Source organism: Nerophis ophidion, linkage group LG28 (genome assembly GCF_033978795.1).
Source record: "Nerophis ophidion isolate RoL-2023_Sa linkage group LG28, RoL_Noph_v1.0, whole genome shotgun sequence".
Lineage (NCBI taxonomy): Eukaryota > Metazoa > Chordata > Actinopteri > Syngnathiformes > Syngnathidae > Nerophis > Nerophis ophidion.
Window position 1 is genome coordinate 2,803,089 of NC_084638.1, and position 14,005 is coordinate 2,817,093.

A 14,005-nucleotide genomic window follows, 5' to 3' on the forward strand; every position below is an offset into this window, starting at 1 on the left:
TTTAATATATAATATTGTTTTAGTTGCTTAAGAGATATTCCTGGCTCTGAATTTGCTCATTGCTATTTTTATGTTTTTGTGCATTACTTGTTGCCGTAATCATTAAACAAACAGGTTACTCATCAGTTGCTCAGTACTTGAGTCGTTTTTTTCACATTCTTTTTACTTTTACTCAAGTAAATATTTGGGTGACGACTCCTTACTTTTACTTGCGTAATAAATCTCTAAAGTAACAGTACTCTTACTTGAGTACAATTTCTGGCTCCTTTATCCACCTCTGAATATCTCAAATAAGAGTGATATTTGCTTATTTTCTGTCTGATTAGATAATTATTCTCACTAAGCCGATTTTACTAGTGATTAGATTTTGTGCCATCTGGAGACATTTAAAAACATTTTTTGGGGCAATCTTTACTATTGTGTGATAAGGCCTGATAAGTGATTAGCATTATTTTCATAGCATCATAGCAAACATGCAGCAACAAGTCAGTAACAAGTACACCGTTAGACAGGTTTCCATTAAAAAAAAACAAAAAAACATCATACCTGTGAACTGTTGCTCTCACGCCAAAACAAATTGAGCACTGAGGCGGTGATGAGGTAGTCGTAGGGGCCGTGATATCGTTTCGTCGTCGAAAAATGTATGGAAAAGCAATCCTATGCTTTCTCGTGTAATCGGAACCACCTGGAATGATCTGCCGAGAACAACCGGCCTCTACGTTTCTGGCCAGGAAAAAAAGGTCACAAATTTGGTCAGCAAGCAAAAAAACAAGGCCTTTATTTTTCTCCTGTATTATGAAATATAACATTTTTTTTTTTTATACATGATAGCTACATCTTATTATGGAGATATTATGTATTATAATGCAGAGGACGGAACATATGTTTCCGTTAAAGATGCAGAGCAGGGCAGCCATTAAAACAAGGCATGCGGCGGACGTTCACATTAGAGAATGGCGACTAACATGAAACACATGCTGGGAAGTAACACTCGTCTTTTGACGACAGCGGGATAAATAGCAAATCTCAACCTATGTAGTATCACACATGGCTACAGTATTGTGTTGTTGTTTTTTTATACCTACAGTATATTGGTCGCTGACTTCGGATGTTTTTGTAGATCTTTTGTATGGCACCAATGGAAAAAGCAGTGGTGAAATATTAGCTTGTTTGCAGTCACGGATTGTTGTATTGTCAGTATCGGCCGATACCGGTATACAGTGGTGGTCAAAAGTTTACATACACTTTACATAATCTCATAGCTGTCTTGAGTTTCCAATCATTTTGTACGAATCATATTTTTTTAGATACTTGTTGGTCACAAAAAAACATTCATGAAGTTTGGTTCTTTTATGGATTTATTATGGATCCACTGAAAATATGGGTCAAAAGTATACATACAGCAATTTTAATATTTGCTAATACGTCCCTTGGCAGGTTTCACCGCGATAAGGCGCTTTTTGTTAGCCATTGACGGAGAAAAATATCTACATATATTTAAGAGTTATTTCTTTCTATAGTCATATTTGAAAACAGCTAGTGTTTTCCCATTTGTCCACGAGTAAACTGTGTGCGTTAACCTTGAAGCTTTAGGAATGAAAGGAGTAGCGATACTGCCTTCTTATGTCTTCTTGTGCCCAGCTAAGGAGGACAGTAGACATGTGTATTCGTTTCGGTGGATGGGGGCGAAGGAGATATTGAAGAAGAGAGCACTTCTGTAAGGTTTTCAGATCAACTGGGCGACGCTATTTGAATGTGTTGTTTTTAGGTTGGTCTCCCCAAAGCTTTGGAATAACTTGCAAAATACTTACTCTGTTCTGGGTGATAATTTAATCTCAGTTTTATGTGTCATCAAAAGAATTTGGGATTGACCAGTAACTTAAATTCCCTTGGAGGAACATCTGGTTCTAACGCAACACCATCCACAAGCTTCTGGTTGAATTTACGACCACTCCTCTTGACAAAATTGGTGCATTTCAGCTCAATTCTCCCTCCAGGAGGTCTTATCTGTGTCCATGTGATGTCAGATGAAACAAAAAGTGTCCACAATACCCAGCAATATGTTTGGAGGAGAAAAGGTGCGGAATTTAATCCCAGGAACACCAGGCCTACCGTCAAGCATGGTGGTAGTAGTATTAGGTTCCGGGCCTGTTTTGCTGCCAATGGAACTGGTGCTTTCCAGAGAGTAAATGGGACAATGAAAAAGGAGGATGTGGAGAGGCGGCGAGGAGGCGTGGCCGGCAGTCCAACAGCGAGGCAGGGCACACCATAGCCAGGCCCAAGATGGCGGCGAGGCGTTGCATGCCGGGAGCGACGCCGCAATCAAAATCAGGTTGATTGGATATGGATATGGATATGGATATGGATATGGATATGGATCCACTGAAAATATGGGTCAAAAGTATACATACAGCAATTTTAATATTTGCTAATACGTCCCTTGGCAGGTTTCACCGCAATAAGGCGCTTTTTGGTAGCCATTGACGGAGAAAAATATCTACATATATTTAAGAGTTATTTCTTTCTATAGTCATATTTGAAAACAGCTAGTGTTTTCCCATTTGTCCGCAAGTAAACTGTGTGCGTTAACCTTGAAGCTTTAGGAATGAAAGGAGTAGCGATACTGCCTTCTTATGTCTTCCTGTGCCCAGCTAAGGAGGACAGTAGACATGTGTATTCGTTTCGGTGGATGGGGGCGAAGGAGATTTTGAAGAAGAGAGCACTTCTGTAAGGTTTTCAGATCAACTGGGCGACGCTATTTGAATGTGTTGTTTTTAGGTTGGTCTCCCCAAAGCTTTGGAATAACTTGCAAAATACTTACTCTGTTCTGGGTGATAATTTAATCTCAGTTTTATGTGTCATCAAAAGAATTTGGGATTGACCAGTAACTTAAATTCCCTTGGAGGAACATCTGGTTCTAACGCAACACCATCCACAAGCTTCTGGTTGAATTTACGACCACTCCTCTTGACAAAATTGGTGCATTTCAGCTCAATTCTCCCTCCAGGAGGTCTTATCTGTGTCCATGTGATGTCAGATGAAACAAAAAGTGTCCACAATACCCAGCAATATGTTTGGAGGAGAAAAGGTGCGGAATTTAATCCCAGGAACACCAGGCCTACCGTCAAGCATGGTGGTAGTAGTATTAGGTTCCGGGCCTGTTTTGCTGCCAATGGAACTGGTGCTTTCCAGAGAGTAAATGGGACAATGAAAAAGGAGGATGTGGAGAGGCGGGGAGGAGGCGTGGCCGGCAGTCCAACAGCGAGGCAGGGCACACCATAGCCAGGCCCAAGATGGCGGCGAGGCGTTGCATGCCGGGAGCGACGCCGCAATCAAAATCAGGTTGATTGGATATGGATATGGATATGGATATGGATATGGATCCACTGAAAATATGGGTCAAAAGTATACATACAGCAATTTTAATATTTGCTAATACGTCCCTTGGCAAGTTTCACCGCAATAAGGCGCTTTTTGGTAGCCATTGACGGAGAAAAATATCTACATATATTTAAGAGTTATTTCTTTCTATAGTCATATTTGAAAACAGCTAGTGTTTTCCCATTTGTCCGCAAGTAAACTGTGTGCGTTAACCTTGAAGCTTTAGGAATGAAAGGAGTAGCAATACTGCCTTCTTATGTCTTCCTGTGCCCAGCTAAGGAGGACAGTAGACATGTGTATTCGTTTCGGTGGATGGGGGCGAAGGAGATATTGAAGAAGAGAGCACTTCTGTAAGGTTTTCAGATCAACTTGGCGACGCTATTTGAATGTGTTGTTTTTAAGTTGGTCTCCCCAAAGCTTTGGAATAACTTGCAAAATACTTACTCTGTTCTGGGTGATAATTTAATCTCAGTTTTATGTGTCATCAAAAGAATTTGGGATTGACCAGTAACTTAAATTCCCTTGGAGGAACATCTGGTTCTAACGCAACACCATCCACAAGCTTCTGGTTGAATTTACGACCACTCCTCTTGACAAAATTGGTGCATTTCAGCTCAATTCTCCCTCCAGGAGGTCTTATCTGTGTCCATGTGATGTCAGATGAAACAAAAAGTGTCCACAATACCCAGCAATATGTTTGGAGGAGAAAAGGTGCGGAATTTAATCCCAGGAACACCAGGCCTAACCTCAAGCATGGTGGTAGTAGTATTAGGTTCCGGGCCTGTTTTGCTGCCAATGGAACTGGTGCTTTCCAGAGAGTAAATGGGACAATGAAAAAGGAGGATGTGGAGAGGCGGCGAGGAGGCGTGGCCGGCAGTCCAACAGCGAGGCAGGGCACACCATAGCCAGGCCCAAGATGGCGGCGAGGCGTTGCATGCCGGGAGCGACGCCGCAATCAAAATCAGGTTGATTGGATATGGATATGGATATGGATATGGATATGGATCCACTGAAAATATGGGTCAAAAGTATACATACAGCAATTTTAATATTTGCTAATACGTCCCTTGGCAAGTTTCACCGCAATAAGGCGCTTTTTGGTAGCCATTGACGGAGAAAAATATCTACATATATTTAAGAGTTATTTCTTTCTATAGTCATATTTGAAAACAGCTAGTGTTTTCCCATTTGTCCGCAAGTAAACTGTGTGCGTTAACCTTGAAGCTTTAGGAATGAAAGGAGTAGCGATACTGCCTTCTTATGTCTTCCTGTGCCCAGCTAAGGAGGACAGTAGACATGTGTATTCGTTCCGGTGGATGGGGGCGAAGGAGATTTTTAAGAAGAGAGCACTTTTGTAAGGTTTTCAGATCAACTGGGCGACGCTATTTGAATGTGTTGTTTTTAGGTTGGTCCCCCCAAAGCTTTGGAATAACTTGCAAAATACTTACTCTGTTCTGTGTGATAATTTAATCTCAGTTTTATGTGTCATCAAAAGAATTTGGGATTGACCAGTAACTTAAATTCCCTTGGAGGAACATCTGGTTCTAACGCAACACCATCCACAAGCTTCTGGTTGAATTTACGACCACTCCTCTTGACAAAATTGGTGCATTTCAGCTCAATTCTCCCTCCAGGAGGTCTTATCTGTGTCCATGTGATGTCAGATGAAACAAAAATTGTCCACAATACCCAGCAATATGTTTGGAGGAGAAAAGGTGCGGAATTTAATCCCAGGAACACCAGCCCTACCGTCAAGCATGGTGGTAGTAGTATTAGGTTCCGGGCCTGTTTTGCTGCCAATGTAACTGGTGCTTTCCAGAGAGTAAATGGGACAATGAAAAAGGAGGATGTGGAGAGGCGGGGAGGAGGCGTGGCCGGCAGTCCAACAGCGAGGCAGGGCACACCATAGCCAGGCCCAAGATGGCGGCGAGGCGTTGCATGCCGGGAGCGACGCCGCAATCAAAATCAGGTTGTTACGTGGCTGCGATTGTCGTGTTCCCCTCCGAAGCAGGAAACAAGCAGGAGTCGTGTGGAGGTAAGACGAAGTCTTTTAATATATATATAAAGCAAAATCAAAAATTACAAACTGAGGACGCTAACAAGCGTGGGGCTAAAACAAAACTAAAATGTTACCAAGGGTGAAAAACGAGGAATGCTAGTGTATCGAATCACTACAGAGAGGAGAAAAAAACAGGAGAAACGTAAATGTTGCCTATTGCAAACATTGACTCGGAAACAATGCTGGGTGACAGGAAAATATAAAGGGGAGTGATTAACCAAAACACCTGGTTGGAACACTAATTGCTAAACACAGACAGGTGAGGAGAATCAGTGCCCATGGAAGCAGACAGTAAACAGGGAAAGAGGGTGCAACCAGGAAACAGACGAACACAGAAAAAACTACCAAACATAAATCATGCCATGACCCGGGTAACGGCTCATGACACAGGTGCGTGGATCGCGCACCTGGGGGACAATTTAGTAATTCTCTCGTACTGTATAAAAGGGCGACAGCCGTGAAGGTTGGAAAAAGAGGCGGAGCGACGAGAAGGAGCCAGAGGGACTGAGAGCGAGAGAGAGGCGATGACCCCCGAAGCAGAAAGGCGAGCGGCAGACAGAGCAGCTGAAAAGCAGTCTTTATTTGAAAATAAAGAAGTGTAAACGTGCCGACGCTATGTCCTTCCTTGACGGTCCTTGGAACCCGCACGACGACATTAGAAGCCTGTCACAGAGGATTACCTCCAAATTCTTCAGGACAACCTAAGATCATCAGGCCGGATGTTGGGTCTTGGGCGCAGTTGGGTGTTCCAACAGGACAACGACCCCAAACACAGGTCAAAAGTGGTAAAGGAATGGCTAAATCAGGGTTTTAAAATGGCCTTCCCATAGTCCTGACTTAAACATGTGGACAATGTTGAAGAAACAAGTCCATGTCAGAAAACCAACAAATTTAGCTGATCTGCACCAATTTTGTCAAGAGGAGTGGTCAAACATCAATCAATCAATGTTTATTTATATAGCCCCAAATCACAAATGTCTCAAAGGACCGCACAAATCATTACGACTACAACATCCTCGGAAGAACCCACAAAAGGGCAAGGAAAACTCACACCCAGTGGGCAGGGAGAATTCACATCCAGTGGGACGCCAGTGACAATGCTGACTATGAGAAACCTTGGAGAGGACCTCAGATGTGGGCAACCCCCCACCCCTCTAGGGGACCGAAAGCAATGGATGTCGAGCGGGTCTAACATGATACTGTGAAAGTTCAATCCATAGTGGCTCCAAGACAGCAGCGAGAGTCCCGTCCACAGGAAACCATCTCAAGCGGATCAGCAGCGTAGAGATGTCCCCAACCGATACAGGCGAGCGGTCCATCCTGGGTCTCGACTCTGGACAGTCAGTACTTCATCCATGGTCATCGGACCGGACCCCCTCCACAAGGGAGGGGGGGACATAGGAGAAAGAAAAGAAGCGGCAGATCAACTGGTCTAAAAAGGAGGTCTATTTAAAGGCTAGAGTATACAGATGAGTTTTAAGATGAGACTTAAATGCTTCTACTGATTGCATTCAAGCAGAAGCTTGTGGATGGCTACCAAAAGTGTCTTATTGCAGTGAAACTTGCCAAGGGACATGAAACCCAATATTAACATTGCTGTATGTACACTTTTGACCATTTTCAGTAGACCCATAATAAGTTCATAAAAGAACCACATTTCATGAATGTTTTTTTTGTGACCAACAAGTATGTGCTCCAATCACTTTATCACAAAAAAATAAGAGTTGTAGAAATGATTGGCAACTCGAGACAGCCATGACATTATGTTCGTTACAAGTGGATGTCAACTTTTGACCACGACTGTATATCCGATACTGTATCAGCAGAAATCATACATACTTATTATTTTTTAGATCTAGAAAAGGCTTGATCAAGTGAAATTTCTCAGAAAAACAACGGTCAATATGAAAGACCCTAACTTGTTTATTATTATCGTCTGGAATTGACTTACGCCGGGCAATTATTTTGACTCGGGGAGAAAAAAAACGTGTCTCATTTTTAAAAACCATCCATCCATCCATCCATCCATCATCTTCCGCTTATCCGAGGTCGGGTCGCGGGGGCAACAGCCTAAGCAGGGAAACCCAGACTTCCCTCTCCCCAGCCACTTCGTCTAGCTCTTCCCGGGGGATCCCGAGGCGTTCCCAGGCCAGCCGGGAGACATAGTCTTCCCAACGTGTCCTGGGTCTTCCCCGTGGCCTCCTACCGGTTGGACGTGCCCTAAACACCTCCCTCGGGAGGCGTTCAGGTGGCATCCTGACCAGATGCCCGAACCACCTCATCTGGCTCCTCTCCATGTGGAGGAGCAGCGGCTTTACTTTGAGTTCCTCCCGGATGGCAGAGCTTCTCACCCTATCTCTAAGGGAGAGACCCAAACTCATTTGGGCCGCTTGTACCCGTGATCTTATCCTTTCGGTCATGACCCAAAGCTCATGACCATAGGTGAGGATGGGAACGTAGATCGACCGGTAAATTAAGAGCTTTGCCTTCCGGCTCAGCTCCTTCTTCACCACAACGGACCGGTACAACGTCCGCATTACTGAAGACGCCGCACCGATCCGCCTGTCGATCTCGATTTTTAAAAACACTAACACAAAACCTCACAATAATGTCTGATTGAACGCTAAAAACGCTACGACGGACCGCCTTAAAAAAACGTAATGGGATTTTACGGACCCGGTCTGGTGGCTGCAGGATTGAGGTCCCTGCTTTTTGCAGATGATGTGGTCCTGATGGCTTCATCTGGCCGGGATCTTCAGCTCTCACTGGATCGGTTGGTAGCCGAGTGTGAATCAGCACCTCCAAGTCCGAGTCCATGGTTCTCGCCCGGGAAAGGGTAGAGTGCCATCTCCGGGTTGGGGAGGAGACCCTGCCCCAAGTGGAGGAGTTCAAGTACCTAGGAGTCTTGTTCACGAGTGAGGGAAGAGTGGATGGTGAGATCGACAGTGCGGCGTCTTCAGTAATGCGGACGCTGTATTGATCCGTTGTGGTCAAGAAGGAGCTGAGCCGGAAGGCAAAGCTCCCAATTTACCGGTCGATCTATGGTCATGACCGAAAGGATAAGATCACGGGTACAAGCGGCCGAAATGAGTTTCCAGGTCTCTCCCTTAGAGATAGGGTGAGAAGCTCTGCCATCCGGGAGGAACTCAGAGTAAAACCGCTGCTCCTCCACATGGAGAGGAGCCAGATGAGGTGGTTCAGGCATCTGGATGTCACCCGAACGCCTCCCTAGGGAGGTGTTTAGGGCACGTCCGACCGGCAGGAGGCCACGGGGAAGACCCAGGACACGTTGGGAAGACTATGTCTCCCGGCTGGCCTGGGAACGCCTCGGGATCCCCCGGGAAGAGCTAGACGAAGTGGCTGGGGAGAGGGAAGTCTGGGTTTCCCTGCTTAGGCTGTTGCCCCCGCGACCCGACCTCGGATAAGCGGAAGATGATGGATGAATGGATGGATGGATTATAAGGCGCACTGCCGATGAGCGGGTCTATTCAGGTCTATTTTCATTCAAAAGGAGCACCGGCGCATTAAAGGGGTCATAATATGATTTTTTTTTTACATGTAACGGTGGTTCTTTGGTCAAAATGTTGCATAGATGATGTTTTACTGATCATCTTCAAGTAGCTTTCTGACCATTTTGTGGGCAGCCATCTTCTCCCCGTCATCTTTTTTTGTAGCGGTGTAGCGTGCAAGGACGGGAGTGGGAGAAGGGTCAAAAGATGGAGCTAACTGTTTGCCTAAGGATCCCCTGGGAGGAGCTGGACGAAGTGGCTGGGGAGAGGGAAGTCTGGGCTTCTCTGCTTAGTCTTCTGCCCCCAGCAACCAGACCTTGGATAAGCGGAAGAAGATGGATGGATGGATCGATTCATTTTAGTCCAGTTTTCTCCCACAGTACAACAAAAAAGGCTACTTCGGCCCCACAATGCATTCTAAAATCACACAGCCTTCCCAGCCCTATCCAGTACTACACAGTATTAAGGTCTACAGTAGCTTACAAAAGTGAGGACTATACGCCTTCCAAACTTGGGAAATATTTGATTATATCTTGCTAAGAAACAATACTAAAGAAATCCAACTTTAAAGCAGGGGTCGGGAACCTTTTTGGCTGAGAGAGCCAGGAAAGGCAAATATTTTCAAATGTATTTCCCTAAGAGCCATATAATATTTTTATTAACACTGAACACAACTAAACTAAAGGTCTCTTATTCTTTGTAATAACATTGTTATTCTGAAGCTAACTGTGGAGGGGTGGCGTGGCCTGCGGGCCTGCAGCGAAGCAGGGCGTTGCCAGGATCGGCCTCGAAATCAGCGACAGGTGCGTAGACGGCCCACCTGTGCCTTGTTATATAATCGCTCTGTTATAAGCAGCGGCCAGGAGGAAAGACGGGGCTGGGGCTGGAGCCAGAGCGCGAAAAAAAAGACAATTGCTGGAAAGCAACTGAGAGACTTATTGAAAAATAAAACAATATTGTAACCCTGAAACAGGCTTGGTGGTCCGAAGAACCCCCAGGACGGCAAGCCCCACGCTAACCAATAATAAATAAATAACTTCTTACCATTAACGCAACTTCTTGAACAGGTGCGGTAGAAAACGGATGGATGGATTAAAAAAACGCATGACAATGTTTTATATTTTGAACGTTATTTTTAACACTGTGATTACTTATCGTGTTAAGCAACGTCAGCTCAGATTTATCCGAGAGTCATCGAAAGAGCCACATCTGGTTCTAGAGCCATAGGTTCCCTACCCCTGCTTTAAAGTAATCCATGTATTGTCCCTTGAGAAGATCGAATGGTTGCTATGTCTACTCCTGAAAAATATGGTATCCAAACAATTGGAATAAACGTGTCAGTTTAGGTATTCCAACTTTGAGTATGGTGTGGAAGAACTCGAAAGCCCGGACCTCAACCTTATTAAAACCTTTGAGATGATTACAGACCGTGTTAGTAACTTCTAATCTCACAAATGTTCTTCTGGATTAACGGACAAAATGTCAACATTTTATCGAAAGTCTTCCCGGAATCGTTGAAAATCTTCCGTTTTGACGTTGCTTCGCTCTTGTTGCCATGTGTCCCAGTGTCTTTGCCCAAAATCTGAGTAATGGGTTGATGAGTCAGTTCTGTAAACTCAGCTGTAATGATTGTGGCCAAGCAGCGTGGCGTTCCGATGTTATGCTGCCACCCAGAGGACTGACAGTCCACTTCCCGTGCGGTGGCTGACTTGGTTGACTCGTCCCCGTACGCAGTCCAGGGTGAAGAAGACTGTGGTGCCATTTTGTACCTGGAAAGATGCTCGCAGGGTCACGCTGGCCCATTGGCTACCGTCAGGCATATGTCCACCCACTTGCTGGGCCAGAGGGACGGGTCGCGCTCCCACCTCTGGACCACTTAGCCTTAGCAGAGTCACTTTGACCAAGCTGCATGAGTGAATCAGTTTCAGGTCTAGAGCTACACTGGCAGTGCCGCTCTCACTGAAAACTAAATTTCTCGCCGATTCTGCGGACCCCTTTCCCGGCAGCCCCATTTGGCGCACCGGAGGACTGCTCTGGCGGAAGAAAAGAGGTTTGTTTCTTACAGCTCCTGAAGGAAGTCCGGTCTGAGCCACGGTGGCGTAGACGGAAGAGGAGATGGCGGCCGGAACCCAGACCAAGCTGAGAAGACTGATGCCCGTACCGTCACTAAAGAAACGTACGTTGCACTGAGCAGGAGAAAGAATCTCAAAGACCAGCGTGTCTCCGGAACCAACTGCAGTGGCTCCGGAGAGAGAGATGGATGTGTCACGGTAGTGGACACCTGGTTTGAAACTGCGGCAGAGCTCCATGCCCGTACCGTTGTGGTTGAGGTACGCCAACATCTGGAAGCCTTCACTCACGCATGCCTGACCCATGGAGTACAACGCCTGCTGGAATACAAACCGCACCGCGCCGCTTTCTGCAAAACGTATACCACGACCGTCATGGGTCAACCCAACTACGTAAGGGTCCGAAGTGGAGGAGGAGCTAAAGATCGGGCGATGGATTGTATGGTAGTGTGCGGACAGCACCGCCTGTGCCGTCATGGCGACGGCACCGGTGTCGTGAGAGAGCCACATGAGGCTTAGGGAAGCAGCTGAAGGGTCATACAGCTGTAGACCTTCATTACTTTGGTTGCAGTGGTGGTTGGCACTCCAAAGGGAGGTGGAAATCATATGCCCTGGAGCAACCTCTGCTACCCCACTCATGCTGACACCCTGAAGTGATCTCACTTCCTGCTGCTCAATCCTGACGCCGACAAGGTCGCGGCCTTCGGAGCCGTCTGTGCCATTCAGACGCAAGCCCACTTGCACGAAGCTGCGGCAGCCGTGGTTCACGGAGAGGTTCTCCTCCAGCCAGACCAGACCGTGTTTCCTCAGCAGCAGCCGGCCTTCCTCGGCCGACACCAGGCCGCCGTCGTTCGCTCCCTGGATGTGAAGCCGCACACCCGGCGAGGCGAGATTCATCGACCGACCTTTGGCGCCGGGCAGGCTCACGTGTCCGGCCCAGGACAGAGAGAGGACGCCGTCGCCGGCAGAAGGTCCAGCGCAGACGGTGTCAGCCGTAGAAGTACACGATGACGTCACTGCCTCCCCGTCACACTCGGCGCAGGCCTGACACTCGTCCATGTCCAAGTTAAAGAAGTAGTCGGGTCCACACACGCCGGCCCTGGCATCTCGCTCGGTCATCCCTTGACACCTAAATCCTCCTGAGGGGAAACATGGGAAATAAATATGACTTCATAACAATTACATTTTTAAAGAGGAATCATTTGCAATGCTCAGACCCTTCCAGCCCTGGGCACAACCCGATCAAACTCTTCCCCTGCGGTAGGCGTTATAAATCACTGTATGCCAAAACAACCCGTCATTAAACCAGTTTCTTTCCTCAGGCTATCAATCTGATAACTAATCTGTGACTCTGAATGTACTAACTCATGTTCACGTGATCATCTTTTTGCTCTTTGTTCTATTCACTATTTAGGGCGCACTGGATTATAAGGCACATGTGCTTTGTGGACTTGGAGAAGGCATTGGACCGTGTCCCTCGGGAAGTCCTGTGGGGAGTGCTCAGAGAGTATGGGGTACCGGACTGTCTTATTGTGGCGGTCCGCTTCCTGTATGATCAGTGCCAGAGCTTGGTCCGCATTGTAAGTCGAACACATTTCCAGTGAGGGTTGGACTCCGCCAAGGCTGTCCTTTGTCACCGATTCTGTTCATAACTTTTATGGACAGAGTTTCCTAGGCGCAGTCAAGGCGTTGAGGGGTTCCGGTTTGGTAACCGCAGGATTAGGTCTCTGCTTTTTGCAGATGATGTGGTCCTGATGGCTTCATCTGACCGGGATCTTCAGCTCTCGCTGGATCGGTTCGCAGCCGAGTGTGAAGCGACCGGAATGAGAATCAGCACCTCCAAGTCCGAGTCCATGGTTCTCGCCCGGAAAAGGGTGGAGTGCCATCTCCGGGTTGGGGAGGAGACCCTGCCCCAAGTGGAGGAGTTCAAGTACCTAGGAGTCTTGTTCACGAGTGGGGGAAGAGTGGATCGTGAGATCGACAGGCGGATCGGTGCGGCGTCTTCAGTAATGCGGACGTTGTACCGATCCGTTGTGGTGAAGAAGGAGCTGAGCCGGAAGGCAAAGCTCTCAATTTACCGGTCGATCTACGTTCCCATCTTCACCTATGGTCATGAGCTTTGGGTCATGACCGAAAGGATAAGATCACGGGTACAAGCGGCCCAAATGAGTTTGGGTCTCTCCCTCAGAGATAGGGTGAGAAGCTCTGCCATCCGGGAGGAACTCAAAGTAAAGCCGCTGCTCCTTCATATCGAGAGGAGCCAGATGAGGTGGTTCGGGCATCTGGTCAGGATGCCACCCGAACGCCTCCCTAGGGAGGTGTTTAGGGCACGTCCAACCGGTAGGAGGCCACGGGGAAGACCCAGGACACGTTGGGAAGACTATGTCTCCCGGCTGGCCTGAGAACGCCTCGGGATCCCCCGGGAAGAGCTAGACGAAGTGGCTGGGGAGAGGGAAGTCTGGGTTTCCCTGCTTAGGCTGTTGCCCCCGCGACCCGACCTCAGATAAGCGGAAGATGATGGATGAATGGATGGATGGATTATAAGGCGCACTGCCGATGAGCGGGTCTATTCAGGTCTATTTTCATTCAAAAGGAGCACCGGCGCATTAAAGGGGTCATAATATGATTTTTTTTTACATGTAACGGTGGTTCTTTGGTCAAAATGTTGCATAGATGATGTTTTACTGATCATCTTCAAGTAGCTTTCTGACCATTTTGTGGGCAGCCATCTTCTCCCCGTCATCTTTTTTTGTAGCGGTGTAGCGTGCAAGGACGGGAGAGGGAGAAGGGTCAAAAGATGGAGCTAACTGTTTTAATGACATTCAGACTTTACTTCAATCAATAACAGAGTAGCACCTTCTCATCCGTGGCTCACTTGTACAACAACATCGCCCGAAATGTGTCCCGTGAAAAACCGTCCGACCGGACCTTTCTAATAACTAAAGTTCTGTGGGTGAATAATGTAAACTCACTACAGCAGTATGTTT

General features: G+C 46.9%; 1 protein-coding gene across 2 annotated transcripts in view; it reads right to left on the reverse strand.

Moving 5' to 3' along the window:
- Nucleotides 1-9,287: 9,287 nt before the first annotated feature.
- si:ch211-252f13.5 (uncharacterized) overlaps nt 9,288-14,005 on the reverse strand; it is a 33,128-nt gene continuing 28,410 nt past the window's right edge. For both annotated transcript variants that reach the window (XM_061890327.1, XM_061890325.1), the window contains exon 6: nt 9,288-12,157. In XM_061890327.1, the coding sequence (XP_061746311.1) occupies nt 10,608-12,157 (1,550 nt within the window). In that variant the 3' untranslated portion in view covers nt 9,288-10,607. The remainder of the gene's footprint in view (nt 12,158-14,005) is intronic.